At 35.0% G+C, this 22,538-nt stretch overlaps 1 protein-coding gene across 1 annotated transcript in view; it reads left to right on the top strand.

Annotated features, from left to right (window-relative positions):
- LOC123703836 overlaps nt 1-22,538 on the top strand; it is a 170,331-nt gene that overhangs the window by 145,471 nt on the left and 2,322 nt on the right. Inside the window, exons 24-40 of the mRNA XM_045651999.1 lie at nt 9,116-9,222; nt 9,706-9,822; nt 10,557-10,798; nt 11,421-11,605; nt 12,843-12,900; nt 12,955-13,055; nt 13,660-13,807; nt 14,405-14,517; nt 15,036-15,149; nt 16,260-16,357; nt 18,504-18,759; nt 19,080-19,216; nt 19,591-19,731; nt 20,036-20,122; nt 20,391-20,510; nt 20,898-21,068; nt 21,673-21,852. Coding sequence (XP_045507955.1) covers nt 9,116-9,222; nt 9,706-9,822; nt 10,557-10,798; nt 11,421-11,605; nt 12,843-12,900; nt 12,955-13,055; nt 13,660-13,807; nt 14,405-14,517; nt 15,036-15,149; nt 16,260-16,357; nt 18,504-18,759; nt 19,080-19,216; nt 19,591-19,731; nt 20,036-20,122; nt 20,391-20,510; nt 20,898-21,068; nt 21,673-21,852 — 2,375 coding nt within the window. The remainder of the gene's footprint in view (nt 1-9,115; nt 9,223-9,705; nt 9,823-10,556; nt 10,799-11,420; nt 11,606-12,842; nt 12,901-12,954; nt 13,056-13,659; nt 13,808-14,404; nt 14,518-15,035; nt 15,150-16,259; nt 16,358-18,503; nt 18,760-19,079; nt 19,217-19,590; nt 19,732-20,035; nt 20,123-20,390; nt 20,511-20,897; nt 21,069-21,672; nt 21,853-22,538) is intronic.

Below are 22,538 nucleotides of genomic sequence, written 5' to 3'. Positions count from 1 at the left end.
GAATTCGGTTTTCAATTGTAATGTATTTGTGAACTTATGGGACTATTTTCTATTGAAAACGCAGAATGGATGTAGATTATATAGAAGTAGATTTTTTATTGATAGTAGTTCGTAACGACGAGTCTTCATTGAGAATTCACTTTTAATGTATCTTGAGTTTCTTAATATATTTTAAAATGTTTCTCTCATTCGACTTCAAGAAGGGTTGTATTTTTTGTATGATAGCGATTATTACACTAGTTTTAGGTTGAAATTGAAGATTTGCACTCAATGATAGTTTCAGAGCTTCCAATTTTCCGGAAAAGATTTTTTCTTTTTCATATCTTAAAAAAATGTTCAATAATCTATAACTAGGTCTATTTGAAGCCTACAATAACCCGGTTTAGTAAGTTTGCAGGGTAACAACACGGAACCCCTTGTAGCCTAAATGCAGTTATGTAACAGGATAGAGAAATAAGGCTTCAGCGCTAAAGTCACGTTCCGTACGCTCTACTTGATAAAGGTGATGTTGTTTTTTTCATTTTTTTTTGTGCTTTTTTTCGTCTTCTGTGTTAGGAGGGTGGTGTTTGGGTTGGACGTTAGTGTGTACTTTCTTTAGAGATAGGTGGTTTGTTTGTATGTGTGTCCGCTCTACTGGATAGCAGTCGCGTTGTATTGTTTCTCTTCTTTATTTTTTATTTGAAAGGACATTGGTTGGACGTTGTTGTAGATTTTCTTAAGGATATGTGGTTTGTTTGTATGTTTAAACATTCTATTGATTTGATTATTATTACAATTTTTATCATTTGTAATGGTATTATTTCCAAATGGTATTTTCGAAGGTGCTGGACCATACTTTTTATTCTTTCATCTAATCAATGTTGTTCATTGATAAGCAGCTCTGTGTATTCTATCTAAACAGGCATTAAAGTTCATGCATATTGTTCTTTCAGATGCTACAAAAGTACTAATATCTAGGACTGAGCTATCTAATATAAGGTTAATAACACACAAGCTCATAGGTGCAGCTTCACGTCAATAATCGTGACATGTGCACTAAGCCTTAGGTTTCACAGTCGCGCAAAGTAGGTTACGTCGGGCCCTAAGCGAGTATTGGCTCTTATGTACGTCGTTATCCAGAGTAATAGTTTCTTTTATACCTTCTTTTATATAGTGTATAGGTAGTAGGTACTGTTTGGTTTATGTGTGCTGGAGGAATATTTTCTTTGAGGGTTTGTTGTGGCGCGTGGTTTTGTCTGAATGTAATTGTAATATGGTTTTAATAAATAGATTGTTGTTCTTTAGAATAGGTATAATAATCTGTTCAGCAATTTGAATATTTTATTACAATTTATTGGGCTGGTATACAATTTGTATTTAGATCTTTGAAATTAAAAACTTATAACTCAAATCTTGTATTATGATGAATAGTTGTGAAATAAATTCCATGTGTAGTTTTTAAACTCGGTATAAATGCGTATTTTTTTGAAAATATATTATTGATTAATAGCCGTTTTTGTTGAATAAAAACGTGTTCATAGTGTTTACAATAACAATGAACATGGAAAAAATACCGCTGCGCAGTTTCCGTATCAAAACATATGAAAATATGTAAAAATAACCAAAACAACGCGAATGAAACTAGGCTGTGGAATGAAGGGAAATATTTGTAAATCTGAACATTATACTAATTACTTGATAAATAATATTTCATGTGAGGATTCATTCAGTTTATGTTTAGTGTAGTAAATACTGCAACATCACGCATAAAACATTTTAAGAGGTAAACCCATAGGTTCAAGTAAAAAAAAAAACATAGGTACATACTTACATAGTTATATTAAACTAGCCACAGAAAGTTTCTTCAATTGAAATCACTATACAGTCCACCCTATGTCCCTATGTGTGCTTAAATCTTTAAAACTACGTAACGGATTTTGATACGGCTTTTTTAATAATTTTAATACATATATAATTTACTAGTTTTCCGCCCGCGGCTTCGCCCGCGCAGTCAAAGAAAAACCCTATGTCCCGGCGTAAAAAGTATCCTATGTCCTTTCTCGGGTATCAAAATATCTCTATACCAAATTTCATGCAAATTGGTTCAGTAGTTTGATTGAGTAACAGACAGACAGTTACTTTCGCATTTATAATATTAGTAAGTATGGATTAGATTTAAGACACAGCGGGCGAAGCCGTGGGTGGAAAGCTAGTTAAGTTTATATAGAAGTTTAGTTGTTTGCTGTCTAGGTACGCTGATACTTGACTGTACAACAACGAATTACGAATAATAAACCTTGTGCTCCTCAATTATTATTAGCGCAGCTCTCATTAACGACACCGTCAGTGGCACTCCAGCTGACGTGTGTTTGCACAAACATAAGGCGGGTAGATGTACATTTACGATCGGCTCAAATGCACACACATAAACCCGTATGTTTGCGCGCTGTACGCGCCGCGCCTTCGGAGGAACTTTCCTATACGTGTGAAGTGTGACGTCATTGGATGGTTCTTATAATTGCACTTAATTATGTGGTGAGGAGGTTCGTGGTTAGGAGGGAGGTGTGAAATAATTGAGTGCAGTTTTTAGTGATATAGCTTTATATGAAGCTTTTGTTGAACCTTTAAAAGTTTTTTCGAAATATCGCAAAATTTCAAAATCCAGTTTTGATACCATTAGAAAAATCCTAGTTTCATTTTCGAACACAGAAAATGCGTTCAATTAATAATTGTAGAGATTTCAAACAACCGCAAAATTGGAAAATTCCTCTAGAAAATACGCTAATCTCTATGTACTTTTATTGTTAAATGATAAAACTCCGAGCTTTTAGTAAACTTTTGCCATAAATGCACTACTGCATTTATATTTTCTCTTTCAACTTAAAACAATACTTAAACATACGAACTCTACCACTAAACTATTCGTTAATTCCCATTAAAATTCGCTTTCCGCTCTACGAGCTTGCGCCCGCCCTACATGTATCTGCATGATCTGCCTCTTATCAGTCGGCCCGCGGACGCCCTGCGGTTCGGACGTGTGCGGCGTCTTATATGTTATAGAGTTTATATATTATGCTCGTGTAGAAGTGTCGTTTTGGGTTGTCGTAGGTTAGGTAGTGGTGTTTTAAGTTTTGGAGTTTTTTCGATGATTATTGATAATAAATAATGTACATTAATAAGTACGTAGGTATAGAATTTTTATCAGGAAATAAAAATATTTAAATATCGTTAATAAAATGATTGTTGAGTAAATTTTTGCGTCACTTTAACAAAAAAATCTCGGGATATTTTTATTTATAATTTTTTTTATAAGTACATATTTCTATTAGACAATTTGAAAAAGATAGTATTATCACTTGCACCTGTTATACGATGCTCTGTTTGTAATTTATTTAGAGACAATATAAAGATAAGAAAATCAGGTCAAGTGCAGTCAGTAGTTCAGTACAATGCATCGAGATAAATGACTTCCGCTATTTTATAATTTTTATTTAGAATATTTATAATGTGATGCATATATCTGAAGTGTTGAGTCATCGATATCAAAAGGGGAAATTAAGATAATTGTACAGATAAATAAATATAAATTGTTAGTATCTGTGTATGAATAATATCTTTCTTTCCTAAATATAATATGTACTCAGAAAACTAATAATTTATTTATATATAATCGGAATTGCAAATAGCTTCCAATCACTGGTTTCGTATTGGTTAATTTGTTTTCAATTGAAATTATCATAAGCTTTGTTTATTTTAAACATGGTATATTTTATCTTCTATTGTTAAATGCAGTTACCAAATATAGATCTAAATACATAGTCAATGTAAAAATATATCAACTCTGCTTGCAACTGAAACTCAAATTAAAAAATATAACTAGCTTTTAAAAGCTTTATTAGTGTGTAATTTCTTAGTTTCGGCGCAAATTTTCATCTAGAACGAAATATTAACATTTGTAAATCGCACTTTTCCTAGTAACCTATAAAAATAATTAATAAAAAGTTAGAATGTTTGTTACTCTAACACACATAAATGACAGGACGGATATGAATTATATTTGGCACACATATTATAGTTGAAACGTTGGACTTACATGCTAAAGTTTTTGAATAAATATGTAACATAATTAAAATAACATCGCTATAAGCATAATTTGTAAGAATAACAAAAAAATATATAAGCCAATGCTTATAAGAAAATCATATTATTATGTAGAAAAAGCCAGAATTGTTGTTAGTTGCAACTATATATAAGAAAAATAGTTGTTTTTATACGTTTGTAAAAAATGGTCATCCAAAGGTTACACATGCAGGAAGTTAGATTAGCATATAGTTACGGCACTAAATTATCCCTTAATGCCTGTGTATGGCACACACGGCACATAGATGGACGGACGATTGATTTATTTCTATATATCTCTAGATTATTCAACATACTATTAAATTATCTTCTCGGAAATATACGATCTGGTACTTAGTATATTATGATGTTGGAGCGCGGCTTGCTAGTGATTTTGTTCATTTTAACATAACAATGCTGTTTAGCTCGTTTCATGTTGGAAATTAATTTAATTTCAATGTGAAGGTTTATCGTTCTCTAGTATGATATACCTTTTATTTATTAAAATATGACATTTCATTAGAATATCTTAAAAAAAAACGTGTTTTTAATTTTTATGAACAACCTGCCGCTAAATTAAAGAGCTACTTATATCTTCGTGGTCATTTCTTAATGACGCGGACGTAACATCTAATGAGATATACCAATGCAGAAGTCCTTTAGGAAAAGCACTAGCATCTGGATAATATGAATATACATATATTTGACGATGACGTCGGTGTTAAAAGATTCATTGCTCTATATATTATCAGTACTATGTATTTTGGGTAATAACTGAAAATGTACTCGCGTCAGATGCAATATTTATATGTATATATGTGTATATGATGTGGTAAATAGATTTATGAGATTGTAAATGTGTAAAGGATGCGTATTAAGAGCAACGTGCTATTTCCTAGTTTCCAAGGGGGAAAGAGTTATTGTAATAATTGATGGTTTTTGGGTCATTTCGTGATGTTTATGCAAATATAATATTATGGAAAAAGTTACTGTGAATATTCGCTGTGAATGCGTATTTGGTTATCCATTAAAGGTCGGTTAAGATGGATACGAAAAAAGTACATTAATCATTTATTATAAAAAAAATATATATGCGTTCTTGATGTAAATTATTATCAGAGATAAAACAAACATGAAATGATAATAAATACCTATTGATGTCTTTTATTTTAGTTCTGATTGTTCCATTATTATACATAATCATCGGTTTAATACATAACATTTTTAAATACCAAATTATATAACAAAATTACTTACATACATATTTATAAAGTTATTTCAGCATTTTAAACTAATCTTACCATTTAATTGAACAATTTTACAAGTATTTATCTTATTACCATGAACACAAGTGATCAGTGACTTTATAGTGTACTCCTGTGCAGTATAGTGTACTCTAGTGTAGTGTAGTGCGTCACAAGATGGCGGCACAAGCCCCGCCCCGCGTGTCGCGCAACGTGTCGCTGCCGGCCGGGCGACAGCCGGCAACTGTTGGTATGCTGGCGAGGCGGACGCTGTCGGAGAGGTGATGGTTGTTGATTTGTTGTGTTATTAGGTGTCTGTATCTTCTGTATTCCATACGGAAAGAGATTTACTACGTAATTTCTAGATCTTACTGAAATACAATACCGAATAAACTTGTTATTACAACCCGATATCACACAATTAATTCATATAATATTATTTATTTTCCTACACATCAGCACCCCTCTATAATTCCTATGTCCATCATACTGCTTTCGTTCAATCAAACTCTGTGATAAGTTTAATGTTTACTTTTGTATTTATATTTGTTATTTCTCTATTGTTTCAATTAAAATAACCTCCATGGTACATAAAAACATCGTAGTATTCCAAAAATTCGCAAATAACATTCTTCCTTGTAAAAGACAATTGCTTAGGTTCAGCATTCAACAATATTATTTCACAAATAATATTTTAACAAAAATGTGTAAGTAAATCATATCAATGCTATGCGTTTATCGTAATTGCTTGTCAAGTTACAAGATAATGTGGCCGTCAGATATTTGTCAGGATGCGCCACTCATGTGACGGAACGAATTATCAATGGTTTTTTTAACATTTTCTATAGTAATAATACTGAGGTTAATGGAGACTTTCATAATTGAAATGGAAATGAGTTTTTTTGCTCAAGGTTTGTTGTAATGTTTCGTAAAATTTATAGTTATAAATCGACGTAATTTTAATCAATTAATAATTTTAAACTAATTTCAATGTTTTTATTCCTGTATAAATTGATGAGTATCATTTATTTTTCTCTTTAACTGAGCTATAAAAGAAAATTTATAAAGATTGATTGATATTTTGAAAACGGTCGCTTCTATTTTCCTATCCAATGTAAATCGCAACAAACAGACACGTAAACCAGAAAAATATATTTAAGTTTAAATATTCACAAATCGGGGTAAATTCCACCAGTCTAATCTAGCTTATGTCTTTAGTGTCTTATAATCGAAGTAGGTTATGTAATACGTTAGTTGTTACTAATTGGATTATAATATTGCATTTAGAAAAGTATTAGATAATAGAATAAACAATACTTTGAATGACGACCATAATGGATTCCGTTGAAGTGTGTGGGTGTTTTTAAGTGGAATATAATCGTGTTAACCTTTATTTCATGTTTTTATTAAGGGAGGGTAAAGACAATTACTATTTTGTATTATATGAGATAAAGTGAATGAAGTTTGCCGAATGCCGAATGAATTGGACCGAGTTGTTGAACTAAAATAATGTTGAATGAGACCTTTCGATATTTTTGTAAGAAATTTTAACGATATTTTTAAACAATTCTTAAAAATTACTTGTGCTCATAAAGTCTTAATAATAACGTATTCTGACGCAAGCAATTGTCTCTTGTTTGTCTCTTAATTGCAATTTCAAGTAAGAAAATTATCCCAGGCAGTGGGTTGGTTCATTTGCATTAAATTCAAAAGAAATATAAAATTCTGTCATAAAAAAATATTTCACGAACGATTAAAAAGAAAAATTTACTTATACATCGTTCTCTAGTAGTTTTATACTGAAAATCAAATGCTACCTTGAACATATCTGCAAAGATACAAACTTCTATTGAAGCACATCCGGCAATCCGTCAAACGGTGAAATCTATTTAAAACAAGACTCTTGCAGTGCGTAAATATAGAAACTAAATCAATAAATTGTCTATCAATCACAATCGTAAATGCGAGTCGAGGTGTACAAGGATAATAATTAAATATATTGAAATTTGATCAAACGTTATTTATGGATGTACTTGTGTATGGTTTGGCTTAACGGACGTCACGTGGATTATAAAGTTGCATGAATGGAAGAGGGTTTGCGTGTTTCTTATATAAAATTATTGTAGATATACTGAAAGGTAGAGAAATGAATGAAAGCACTGCAAGAAGAAGTGTTAAAGGGAAAAGATTGTTAAAGAAATGCCTGAATAGATTATTAAAACTATTTAAAAATAAAGTAGATTTGATTATTGTATACGGTAGTTTTTTTATAATCAATCATCTACATTAAAGTTTATAAAGTTAAAGTGATGATGAAAACAAAGTTCTACGCGAACTTCAATTTTATGAAAGAACTTATTTTTTATCGTTGACCTTGTTAATACGATCCAGTAATGCTTTACTACTACGATCCTGTTTCCCTTTGTGATTGTTTCATTCATTAGTAAAAAAAGCTTTTAATCTTTATGGTCATCTAGAATCGAGATTAAATCCGTCACATCGCGTCAAACTGTCAAAAAGTGCGTGGACTTTGCACAAACAGTATCAGATGTGCGCGCGCGCGTTCCGGATTTAGTGTAACAACTTCCCCCACATGTTTGTTACTCGCTTCCTCCCGACCTTTGATTCTGCGTCTAATTATACCCATTTCTATTGTTTTCTCGGAATCAGAGCTGAGTGCGATGTGCGATTGAGACTTATCGGTACCTACTAATCATTCATCGTATTGAACGGGTGATGGATTTTTAGGAAGAGTTTGATTTAGTTGTGTTTTGTGCTTTTGAGGTTTGGTTGTGTGGGTTGGCTAGATTGTTCGAAGAATGTATATTGGCAGAATGAACACTTCCTAGTTGAATTAATGAAAGGAGAACATTTATGGCATTTCAAGGATTATTTGAAGATACAATGGTGTTATATTGAATTGACTACAAAAATATAGGTCGATCTCGTCAATAGAATTTGCAATTTTAAATTAAACGCAAGCCGTGAAAGATTATTTCTATGGATACATAATGCATTGGTGCTGATTTTGGTAGCCAAAATAAACCACTAATTATTATCAAGACGTCACATGAATTTCGCAAATCAGTCCAAAACAAACATTTCTTTTGCGTAGATATTTTCACAATTGAGGAAAAGTCCATTATTCGAATCCGTAGAGATTTCCATCGTTGTCGGGAATAAATAGCCTTTTGATTGATATTTTAATCGATTTATGTAAATAGGTAAAGCTTCGTTGATTTTCCTTTTCACTTGAGAAATTATTACAATTATTCAAATTAGATGATCACAAATACTCAATGTTACTTTGTCGAAGTGTGCCTAATTCATTGGTACATGTATAAACAAGTGAGCATAACTACGCAATTCCTGTAAATTCAGTAGGTTGGCATATTTCACTTATGAGCTAGATACCTACAATTTCTGGAATGTTCTCATCAGTTATGAAGGTATGTCTAAGGTGTTACCGTACACGTATTGAATGTTGTGTGTTAAGGGTATGGAATGTCAGGTATGTATGTACGTTATATGTGAGATATACCTCATGAATTTATACGCCATAAAAGTTTTGCGCTAGGTGCAGAATCCTGGAAGTATCTATATGACTTTCATTTACATATGAAACTTCACTATAATTTGGAAATTTGAAGAAGAACGTTCTTCTTGGTATTTCTTAAGATTTGTTCACATGCAAGTTTTCCTTCATGGATATTTTTGTATTGAGCTTTTACAAAAAGGGCAATATTTTAATTATATATTGTTTTATATTACAGTGATTTGGAGCCAGGAGCGGCGACAGCGCCTTCCGGCAGCTCGAGCAGTTCGAGTTTGTCGTCTAGAAGCAACGAGAGCAACACTGTCGCAGCTGAGCAACAAGGTGGTTGATATTTGTTAATTTCTATATAATTTGAGGCAGAATTGATAACTGATTACATAATATACCAATTTTTATTTCGTTTAACCATGCTTCCCGTATCGTTAATCGACTATTGTAGATTAACAATGTTGATAATTTTTAATAATCTAAAAAAAAAAAAATCGTACAATCACATATGAAAATTTTCCAGAAATTGAGAGTTTTGTAAAAAAGATTGTGCAAAATGTATGTATAGTACAATGTTTATTTGAAATTTGGTCAAATTGGATTAAGCCCGCAATAATTGACAGGTAAAAAACTGCATTATTAGTTGTGAGAAATCTATTATATTTTTTGGGAAGGTAGAAAACGTTTTTTAACGCCAAATTTAGCAAAAAAATTTGTTTCTTGTTTGCATAAATGGGTCTTTTTGTCATAAATGGGTGTTTTGTATTATTGCATGCAATATATAAGCTTTTTTTTTAAATAAGTGGTGAATTATTCCAGATTGGTCAGAAGAAGAGGAGCCGCTGGCTGCGCAGTGGTCGGACAGCTTGCCGGCCGCCGTGCGCGACAGCGTGGTGCTGTGCGCCCGCCTCAGGAAGCGGCAGGAGGTCATACATGGTGAGGAGTACTTAATACTTCAATAATTCGAGGAGTACTTAGCAATACTTCTGGCTCAAGTAGTTTAGTGGCAAGTTTGTGGGGAGTTTTATGGTCTGGGCAGGATTTGGTCCATGTCAATTTTCTTTGGGATGATGTTTGTCATGTGGTAGGTGTTTTTTTATAAATGAAATGAAGTTATATTTACTAGAATTTCTAGGATTTAATTCAAGATTTCGGATTTAGTTATTTTTTTAATGAGATTTTTTTTTGATCTCCTTTAACAATCACTGTAGAAATGTCAAGAAACGTTGATTTATGGACCATTTGGACCTATTAGATAATTCTATTCTGTTTAATTTTTTGAATTTTTAATTTTATCTTTCTTTAGTGTCATATAAAATTTTAATAATTTTTTGTCATTAAAAATAAATAAATAAATATAAAATTATGTTTATATGTATCTTGATGCTAACATCATTGTGTTTTTTCGTCCACTTTTTTAATTGAATTCTTTTGTGCCATATAAAAGTATTTTTTTAGTCATATCTATGTTTAGCATCATTGTATGTTTCTGTTCCCATATTTTAATTTTTAACTGTCTTTCTTTCGTGGCAAATGAAATATCCCTCTGTCTATATTTATTTTCTACGCGTAATTGAGTCCATACGCCTTTACGTAGTGAACTGTTATTTTTCATGTGTATTTTTTATGCATTTTTTTACCACGAATCTATTGTATAATTCGTCTCGCAGAGCTGATAGTATCGGAGGGGTCTCACGTGCGCTGGCTCAAAGTGCTGGGCGGGGATTTCCTGCGGCCACTGGAGCGGCAGCCCGCCCTGCTGCCGGCGGACGAGCTGCGTGCTCTGTTCCCCAACCTGCCGGCTGTGAAGGAGCGGCACTCGAGGCTGTATGGCGAGCTGCGGGCCGTGCGGAGTGAGGCCCCGCAGCATGTGGTCGGCGTGCGGGCCGTGGCTGATGTCATGCTGAACACGGTGAGTGGGGGGAGGGCAGGGGTAAATGGACAAGCATTTTCTGTAATTGGTTTATTACTTATCAATTTTTGATTTTGTGATTAGCCAATCGGACATGAATAATTGTGTTGACTTCTAGGTGTAAAAATTGAATTTGTTAATTTTTCAAACTCAGACATTTATTTTTACCATTACACTTCTTCTAGAAGCATTTTTGAATTGCCATAACAGTTATTTGTTTTGTCATTATTTGAGTTATACTTTGTATTGTTTCTTGTTGGAACTACATTTTATAGTAATTAGCAAAGTGTGTTTTTTTAAATAATCTTTCCTAGCATAGGAGACATTGTTCAAACGTACCAATTAATTGTACCTACGGTTAATTTTTTACTGTGTGTACGTGTATATTTTTTGTTATCAAATAAATAATTTATTTATTAAGCTATTGCATAGCTTCTATCGCGGGCCTTGAGCGCGGGGACCGAATCGAGAAATTCCGTAACGAAAAAACCTCACGCTCCCCACGGGGACGGGCGAAGGTGTGGCTTGAAGGCATAGCGTGCAATTGCTTTACCGCCCCAGTCCCCGAGTGACACACGTCGTTTTTTTATTTATAAACGATGTTTACAATGTGTCGTTGTAGCTGGGCGAGGCGGGCTACGCGAGCTGCCTGGCGCGGTTCTGCCGCGGGCAGCGCATGGCGCTGGACGCGCTGCGCGAGCGCCGCCGCAAGAACAAGGAGCTGCACCAGTTCCTGGCGGGCCGCGAGCAGCTGCCCCGCTGCGGCCGCCTGCAGCTGCGCGACCTGCTCGCCTGCGTGTGGCAGAGGTACACACACTCAATAGACTCACAAGAACAAGGAGCTGCACCAGTTCCTGGCGGGCCGCGAGCAGCTGCCCCGCTGCGGCCGCCTGCAGCTGCGCGACCTGCTCGCCTGCGTGTGGCAGAGGTACACACACTCAATAGACTCACAAGAACAAGGAGCTGCACCAGTTCCTGGCGGGCCGCGAGCAGCTGCCCCGCTGCGGCCGCCTGCAGCTGCGCGACCTGCTCGCCTGCGTGTGGCAGAGGTACACACACTCAATAGACTCACAAGAACAAGGAGCTGCACCAGTTCCTGGCGGGCCGGGAGCAGCTGCCCCGCTGCGGCCGCCTGCAGCTGCGCGACCTGCTCGCCTGCGTGTGGCAGAGGTACACACACTCAATAGACTCACAAGAACAAGGAGCTGCACCAGTTCCTGGCGGGCCGGGAGCAGCTGCCCCGCTGCGGCCGCCTGCAGCTGCGCGACCTGCTCGCCTGCGTGTGGCAGAGGTACACACACTAAATTAACAATTCTTAGAAAATAATGATAAACAAGTGATAACTGCGTTAAAAACAACCGACTTCAAACTTGCACTTGCAACATTTACAAATACAAACAAAAATGCTCATAAAATAAAAACTACTGGGTCTATCCGAATAAAATTTTTATGGGACCAATTCGACACCATCCCGCATCGAACAAAAAAAGAATCACGTAAATCGGTTCGGATACCTCGGAGTAATCGGTGTACATACATAAAAAAAACATACCGGCCGTATAATTGATAACCTTAAATTCGATGTCAAGTCCAAGTTAAAAACAGCCGAATTGTAAACCTACTCTTTTTTAAGTCGATTGATACAAAAGAGCAAAAAAGAGCGTGCGTGTTATTTTACTCTCAACGCGCCTAAAGCGCTCGCAAAAAATCTTCAAAGTCGATTGTGTTGACAGTAATAATTATGTTTTACAAAAAAATAAACTAAGCAAGTTTTTGGAACGAGACAAAATTTAAACGAAATTTGAAATGAAAAAAGAATCGTTTAAATCAGTTAATCGAGTCGAAAGTTATAAGTCGAAATTTTAAAACAGTGGAATTATGAAACAATAAAATGGTCAACATTACATTGATAAAGATAAAAAAGCGAATGAAGATAATTGACTTAAAGTTGGTGGATACTGAAAATGATGTCACATTTACTAAATAAAATGTCCATAAAATTGACACTATCAAAAACTAACATACCATTTCGATTTTATAACAGATTAACAAAATACCAGCTGCTCCTCGAAGGCATCCTCAAGACAGTGGTAGAAGAAGAAGTGACCCCAGAAGTGGCGGCCGCTGGCGGTGGTGGTGGCGGCACTGATGGTGAGAGTGCGGAGGACGTGGCCCAACTTCGCCGAGCGTTGGCCACTGCCAAGGAAGTGCTGCACACTGTGGACACGGCTATACGCACCGCTGAGAATGAGCATAGGTCAGTTGTGTAATAAATGGAATTAAATAAGATGGAATACACGTTTTAGAAACATGGTACACAAACACGAAAGAAGGTAAAACAAATGGAGAAAGTGGTACAGGTAAAATGATAAATGAACATTAAATAAGGAAATAACGAAATTACAATGTATTGGATAATATCGTAGTTACTTAAATTATTGATAACATAAGTGCAGGCTCTATTCATAAATTGAAAAGTCGTTATAAATGTTAACATACTGTAAATGGATTTTTTTGCGATCTTTCTAAAGCTTTTGATTACGTCGAACAACAAAATATTCAGTAAATTTAACATTAGTGAAATCATGAATAATGGTCAATAGCCTCTTACAATGAAACTTATGAAATTAAAAAGGCCAGTTTAAAAAAGCCAAACCTAACTATGCACATTGCACAGTTATGTAAATATGTAGGTGTCCCACAAGGTTCTATTCTATGTCCGTTTTAATTTTTAACATAATATGTTAATGATTAATTATTTCATATTTAGAATAAACCGCGGTTAACAGCGTAAATCTTTCGGGAATTTGAATGTAAACAGAATTCAACTGTATAAAACTTGAATTTATTACTTATTTCAGATTAAAAACGATACAAAGCAAGCTCGAAGTGCGTGCGCCGGTTGGAGGCGAGTGGGAGGAGTTAAGGCGATTGGATCTGACTGCGCACGCGCTGCGCATGGAGGGCGAGCTGCTGCTGCGGACTGACGCCAAGAAGTGCGGCGTGCGGGTGAGTGGGGGCACGGGCAGGGGCAGGGGCAAATCAAATCAAATCATTTATTCGCAATCAAACATGGTTACAACTCAACAGACAACTTACATAATATAATAACTATAATATGTGGTACATTTATTGTGGGCAGAAGGTCGAGTGGGAAGAACTTTACTCAAACTCAAATATTTATTAAATAAGACTTCTTTTAGAAGCACTTTTGAATCGTCACTACATATTTTATACATTTACCACCGATTCGGAAAGCAGTATCTATGAAGAAGAACCGGCAAGAAACTCCATAGTTGCTCTTTTAAAATCGTGTCAATATTACAATTTAATTTTACATAATATGTAATGTATATCTAACTACATAATATATCATAATATGCCAAAGAGCTGTCCTGTGGTTCGTACGCGACAACCCTCCATCTCCCATGCTTTCATCTTCATCTCCCATGCTTTCATCTTCCATGAATGCCATCTTTACATGTATGGATTTTCATCTTCCATGGTCGTCTTCTGTACATCGTTTACATAAAGCTTGGTCTTCTCTATTATGTTCAATATATTGTACAGTAAAGAATTAATCATGAATGTGTTGGTTGGTACCAGGCGCTGATGCTGGAGGACAGCCTGGTGCTGCTGCAGCGCGAGGCGGACCGGTTCCTGCTGAAGCCGATCGCGCAGCCCTCGCAGAACACGCTGCTCTCACCGCTCATTAAGTGGTGAGATATTTTATATTATTTTATTTCATTTATTTCAGATAAATTTAATATCCATATAATTGTTAGCATGAAGACCTTAAAAACTATGTTAGTATTATAATTATACAATTAAAAACAATATTATTTTAATTCACAATCTGCTTGAGACATAGATTTTAACCGAATGTCTTAAGACATTGCTGTTCTATAAATAAAAAAATAAAAATAACCGAAACCCTCGAAAACCTGCTCAATAAAAACAAAAGAGAAATATTTTAATAGGAGATAATCAGAGAATATGGAGTAAGAATAATATAGTAGATAATAGTAAAAAAAAGAGCGTGTCCGCCAAGCACACGTGTCAGAAATGAAACTTCTCTGGCAACATTCAAAGATACCAAAATCTCCGTTGCAATTTAAACTATCAACCTGTTTAATAAAATCATACAGATTTGAACCCTATGAACCTGTTTAACGAATAGAAATTTGAACCTTATTTACACAACAAATACATTGAAATTTGAACCTTTTGCCAACAGGGATAAGGTGCTGTTCCGACCGAACGCTGCGATGCGCAATACATTCTTCCTCATGAACATCAACGGTATACAGATGCACGAACTATCCGCTAATACTGCCGCTGAGTACGCCACGTGAGTTGGAATATATTTTATAATAAATATTAATTTTATGGTAATGTTTCAAAGAAAAAAAAATTAGTCAAATATTATGTAGATTTGTTCAACCATTCATACGTAATAGATAGATTAGATCACACATTTCTGTGATAGTAAGAAACGCTCTTTTTATTATTCAAAATTTATCGGGTAAGTTAAAATTTGGATTGACTAAAAATGTTACAACACTGCCTATAATATTATTATGTCTATATTTATTTGAAGTCAACTTTCTCTTTTAGTCACTTCACTAACGGTTCGTTAACTTTGACAATAATCGTCCAGTGAAACATGGATAATGTAATGTCTCAATAACAAAGGAGAATGACCACGGGTGGTATCGGTAAAATTTTAGTTGTGCCACGTATTCGTGATATTGTTAATTCCTATTTGTATTTATAATGATCATATGTATCAATATTAAGTCTTAATTATACCGGATAAATTGAAATAATAGTAAAAGTTATTCTTTTGAAACATGTATGACCACGTATGGAATCGGTAAAATACTAGTTGTGTCACGTGTTCGTGATATTGTTAATTCCTATTTGTATTTCTAATGATCATATTTATCACTATTAAGTCGTAATTATACCAAATAAATAGAAATAAAAGTAAAAGTTTTTGTTTTGACACATATATCTATCTCTCTTGCAAGCGTCGTGCGTCATATGTCATAGTTGAATGAATATGTTCGACGCATTGTTCGACGTTATTTATTTTGAAATAATGTTTATTACGATTTACTTTTCACATTTATCTTGTAAATTAAAATATTACCTATGTAATAAATGTAAAACTTAACGTTCATCGTTAGTTTAAACTGGATAAAGTATTTTTTTGAAGCGTTGAATAAAACTTTTGTTTTATTTTTATTGTCGTGAACTGCGGCTTATTTACATAAAAACTTTAATCGTTTCTAAAAGTACTAACATCAAGCTTCAAATTGAGCTATATTTCATCTTGACACAATAAGTTTGATTGCGATACCAAGTGCCATAGTCACTTGGGCAATCTCCTTTAGTAGTCTAAACTATACAATGTTTTAAAAGAAATAACTAACTACATACTTTAAATGTTTTATAGGTGGGTACGGCTCATACAAGAGTCACCGTTAGCGCGGCTTGCTGAAACCAAAACTAACATCGTCTCACATCAACACACGCGGTCCACTGATGATTCTGGTGAGTTTTAGGTGTACGAATAAATGTGCTAATAAAATACGCACACACACACACACACGTACACAAAAATGTGTGCGTACACGCACACAATACACCTGTCAAACTCGATAGTTTTTGAGCCGTTGAGTAGTTAATAGTGAAACAATTTAATGTCATTGAAGAATTTATGACTTTGAAGAATTAGTGTAAATAGAATTTTAAGTTATTGTATGTACATTTAATTCGCCAGATTAATTTTTTTTCAATACCTATTAATATTTGCACTGATTGTGTAATCAATGGGTAGAATTAGACCCGATTTCACCAATATTTTCTAAATCAGAGATTTATTAATCGAGCTTCAAAATAAACATGTATTTTAACATCGTTGTTAACTCTTCAGGTCCCAAGAAGGAAATCTAACAGCCGTTTATCAAATCGACCTTTAACTGAGCGACTCACGATTCATTCATTCGTATTTTAAACCGCCCGAAACAAAATGTCATAGTTGACAATGCCATAGTTTCGCACATTAGGGCTATTTGTTCTAGTTGTATAATAACTGTCATGTTTGGTAATTCGACTAAATCGAGATGTTCTGATACAGTATAAAATTTAATAATCATGTAGTAACTTTTACGTTTACTGGTTTATATGTCAAACGATTTGGTCGTTACCATGGTTACAAATGTTTGATGTTTTTTGGAGATTGTTTTGTTGTGATTTTTCTTGTGTTATTTTAATTTTATTTTGAGTTGAATAAATACAATAATGGTGAAGAAAAATCGCGGTTCAATTTCACTTGGTAGAAGGTAAACTGGATCTGGTTGAAATTACGAAAAAAAATTCGGAGTCCGAAGGAAAGTGGAGAGATATCTCATACTAGAAGAGCAATTAACAAGAAAAATAAAGACAAAGATAAAAGAAAGCAGTAAATTAATAGTAAATTCTTGTTCGTAATAACCTAGTATCTAGTTGTTATAACAAATTTATTGAATGATGTTGATAGGTACAATCTAAGGGTACAATAAAAATGTTTTATAAAAACACAAGTTTTATTTATTTAGGTAACTAACATGAAAAATTACATATAGGATCATCATCATCATCAGCCCATATACGTTCTCACTGCTGGGACATGGGATTGGTAGTGCTAACTTAAACTTAAACACGGTAAGGGATCAGGTCATTATCCACCACGCTATCTTATGATATGTCGGTTTCCTCACAATGTTTTTCACCACTGAGCCATCACTGCACTGCACTACAATAAGCAGTTGGTCTGTAGGTGAAACTGATTGATTCCTAAAACAGAATTTAAAATTAAGATAAGTAGGTACATTTCATAATCATGAGGAGGCCTGAGCCTTACCTGAGTAGTGGTGAAGTTTACACTTGAAGTACCTATATTGGTATTCAATACTAGATTTGACATGACTCACAGGATTATTATGGTTTAATTGAAAATAATACAGTATGTAGGAAGGAACCTTTTATGCACATAAATATAAATATTACCTCACGAGATAGTTTTACTTACAGATCCGACGGTTATTCGAGTTTATCTTCAATTAATTGCAATACTTCCAAAACCGATTGTTTTGATAAACGAAATCTTGTACTAAAATCAACATCATCATATTCTACGAAACAATGACGACCTCTTTATAAATTCTGGGCCGTCGCGTTCGCACTATATAATCCAAATTATACAAATCATCCAACAAATCTTCATTTTCAAAAATAAAATAGTATGCAGAGTCCATCTTGACAGCAAGAAAACATCAAATCATTTTTTCTAATCGCTTTTTAAAAATTTAAAGAGCCTCTATGCCAGTAATTAAATATGATGCCGTGTTAAGGAAACTAAACCTCGATTAGGTCATGGTGGGACACTCTCTTACATTGATGTCCCGCTAAAAGAGTTAACAACGTGTTAAACTAACTAACAGAGCTTGGTGAAACTGGGCCTTAATATTGTAAACATAGCATCTATTTTTGTAACTACATTCTTGCAAATAAATATAATTTAAATTTGAATATAATTCGTAACTACATTCTCGTAAATGAATACAATTTGAATTTAGCAAACGTAAAGACACATACATAAAGAAACTACTTATAATACAAACGTGATAACTTACTAAGTTACATCTCCATATTCCAGGAATAAACGTATCTAGAAATCCATCTGATGCGTCAGAGAAGTCAACATCAAGCGCGCCACCTGACGACGATAGTGATAATAAATTGGACAAACTCGACAAATTGGACAAATTGGATAAATTGGACAAATTGGACAAACTGGACAAATTGGACAAAGACAAGGAAGTTGAGAAGGAAAGTCAGGAGAGAGAGGAAGTCAAGGGAGAGAGAGATAGATCGGTGTCGGTTGACAAGGATGATAGTGAAGATGGGCACAGGTTAGTTATGAAGTTTGTTGAATTGAAATTAAAGTATTTTATAAATGTTTTCATACGTGGAATTGTTTTTCAGTTTTCCATATTTTTAACTTTTGCAAATTATAATCAATCACCTATCATAATAATTAATGAATGAATTTATAATAAACTTTGATTTTTTATTATAAATAGGTATATTACTTTCATAGAGATGTCTTTGAGAATTGGTTGTTGTTAAAAGTTGCAAAATTATTAATTAGAGAAATAAATTGATCTAAATTGTGTCTACTTGAAATTGTTTCTGCATAAAACATAAAATTTATATTATATTTTGCTCACAGATGGCGCGCTACAGAGGGCCGTATCACGACACACGTCCCGGAGCCCGAGGGCGGAGCCCTAGAGGCGAGCGATGCGCTGGTGATCCGCCCTCCCTTAAGGGATGTGCCTACGGCACAGAGGGTGCTGTCACATAGCGGTCAGTGGATACTTTAGTTTTTGGATGGTTTCTGGTGTTTAGTGCGTTAATATCTTGATAATTTTTGAAGTGAAACTTCTTTATCGGGATTGGAAAAAAATTTAATGTAACATTTTTCCGTTACGCGCCATCTTTTTCTTATCCCTACCACGCGTGATTCGACGTATTTCTGTAAAGTTGCATATAGTAAATTATGTTTTGAAAAATAAGGTCATAAAGAAGTTTCACTTCTTACTTGTGTACACTAGTACACGCACACATTTTTTTGTTAATGTAGTCTACGCAAAACCTTTATGTGTTTTGTGTCTATATTTGAAATAATAAAATATTTTCATTAGATTTTTTGTATACTTACTTTTACTCCTGTATAACAGAGCGTCTCCGTCGGTTGGACGCAGCGATAGCGCACGCCCTGTCGGCCAAGAGCGCAGTGGTGGGGGAACTGTTGGGCTTGCCGCCGCGTGCCTTTGCGCACCTCAGTGAGTTGGCTGTAGCCGACACCTTGGGGCAGGATGGTGAGTTGAGTGGGGAATATGGGGAAAAAAAATGGCAATTTGAGTGGTTAAGGTTGTGTGCTGTGCGTTTGTGAACCAGCTAGAAGTTTGTCAAGTAAGTGTTAGTAGCAAAACAGAAAATGTGTTAGCTTAATAATAGAAATAAAATACTTTTTGAAACTAGAAAGCGAGTGATGAAATAAAACTGTGGTAATGTTATTTACCACATGTTTCAAATGTTTTGACATTAAATAAAGATGCTATCTTTTATAATTTAGCTGAGCTCAGAAAATCAAACAATAAATTAAAAATTTTCGTTTTACAGACTTAAGTGGTGATCTACGACCGGGTGAAATGTCAGTGGAAAGTGAACCAGACATACATCAGCTGTTGTTGGCTGCGCAAGCGCAAGGTAAGCAAAATTCCACATAGTTTCTATGACAAAATTCTAAGTAAATTTCCATTAGGTAATTTCTAGATGCAATAGTCTAAATTTTACGAATCGACATTACTAAGGCTTTCGATAATGTTGACATTGGATTTAATTGAATCAAAGAAAAACTGTAGTGCCGTAAAATGTTGTCAAGTGAAAATAAAGACTTGGATTTGAATCCCGCCGCGTGATTTGATAATTTTTTTTTTATATTTTATAAATTTATATAAATAATTGACTTTCCCAGCAAACCAACTGACGGAGATGTTAAGCAGCGCGCTGTCGATCAGCGAAGCGAGCGCGATGCGAGCGCGGAGCGGCCGCTGCGACACGTGCCGGGCGACGGACGACAGGCTGCATAGTGGTGGTGAGTGCTTTTGGTATTGTTTTGTATTTGTTGTACAGGGTTTAGATTGTTTTCTTTAGTAGGTTTGGTAGAAATGAAATTCAGGGGAAACTTTAATGAAAAATAAATAATTTATGATAAAAACTTTACAGATGCATTTCAAATCATTAATGTACTAAACTTGTGTTAAGTCTTGTCTAAAGCGTCCTTTTAGTTCAAATAAAGTTAATTTAGATTTTTTTTATATCCAAAAAACGTTTTTAAGTTGTCCAAAAAATGCTTTCGTTTAAAGTTTAAACAGATCTTTCGTTTTTGAAATTATTCAATTGGCCTGATAAATTATGAACAACACTATGTTTGCTGTTTAACCTGCTTTACCTAGAAGAAATATTGCATTTTTCTTCACAGACGCGCCAGACACGTCAATGTCGATGGACGACACGGCTGACGGCGAGATTTCCAGAGAGAACGGCAAGTTGAACCAGTCGCAGTCGCAGTCGCAGTCGCTGGACGTGTCGTTCGACATGTTGCCCGACGTGTCGCAAGAGTTGCAAGAGCCTGATATTGACAGTTATTTGGGTAAGTTATTTGAAAATATTGATTTGGAGGGTAGTTCGAAATTATGTAAATTTGTAAGAGAAATTGAGTAAAGATGATAATTTTAATGTTGTCTAGTTATTATGTTTAGATATTAAAACTTTAAATGCTATGTGGTTATATATTCATGTAATTGAGTTTATGCTGTGCTGTGTTCAGTATTTATTAAATTTACTGTGTATTGGTTGAAGTTACAAGCTAAATATTGTTTCTTTTATGTCGAATGTTCAGGATTGCAGGAGTTATTTATTGTAATTGAGACTAGGATTTTTGTTATAATGCAATTTCATTAAATTTGGCAATGTTTCGTAAAATACATTTTTTTCTAGATTGTTCTCTGTATTTTATTAATACAATCGCAGGGGTTGGATATAAAGCGTCTTTTCGTTGACTTAAGTCTGTTTGTTCGCCACGGTGGCCAGGGGTGGGGGTGCAATAGTGGGTGATGCCTGTGGAACTGGGTCCATAGAGCACACATCACATAGAGCGTCTGGTTGTTAACCCATTGAGCCCCAAGCGGCCCGATCGGTCCCAGACACAATAGAGGGGCCTGAGTTATGAACATCAGTTTGTCTGTTCGTTCCAGCGGGTGAAGCGGGCAGCACGGGTGCTGCGGCTCTGGCGGCGCGGCTGGCGGGCGTGTCGGCCGGGCTGCACGCGGCGCTGGGCCGGCTGGTGGCCGCGCTGCCCGCGCTGCACGCCCAGCGCGCCGCGCTGCGCCGCGAGCTGGCCGCCTGCCGCGAGCGGGAGCAGCGCGCACAACGCGGTACGTGCGCACATACACACACACACACACACACAGAGAGACGCCACATATTGATCAGACGCTAAACATATATAAAACGTAACACACAAACACCAGACCCTACACATAGACCAGACGGTATACATAAACCAGACAGTGCACAAATCAGACGATACACATACACCAGACGATACATATTGATAAGAGGATACACATACACCAGATGGTACATATTGATAAGAGGATACACATACACCAGATGGTACATATTGATAAGAGGATACACATACACCAGATGGTACATATTGATAAGAGGATACACATACACCAGATGATACATATTAATAAGAGGATACACATACACCAGATGGTATATATTAAAGGATACACACCAGACAATACATATCGATCAGACGCTACACACAAAAACCAAACGTTACCCATAAATCGAATGCTATACAAAAATATCAGACACTACACATAGACTAGATATATATTATATATACTAGACATAGCATTTTAAACTTGACTCCACCAAATAACGCTTCACCTAAATATGACACGAAACATATACCAGACACTATACATGGACCAGACCGAACCAGACTACCAACATGTTTACAGACCGGACGTTACAATAATTATACCAATTATCAATATAATATAATAATATAAATAATAATTATTTCAATTAAAAAATAGAAAAA

This window comes from Colias croceus, chromosome 27 (genome assembly GCF_905220415.1).
Source record: "Colias croceus chromosome 27, ilColCroc2.1".
Taxonomy (NCBI): domain Eukaryota; kingdom Metazoa; phylum Arthropoda; class Insecta; order Lepidoptera; family Pieridae; genus Colias; species Colias croceus.
The sequence above is the reverse complement of the archived record's forward strand: the minus strand, read 5'-3'. Positions and strand labels throughout refer to the sequence as shown.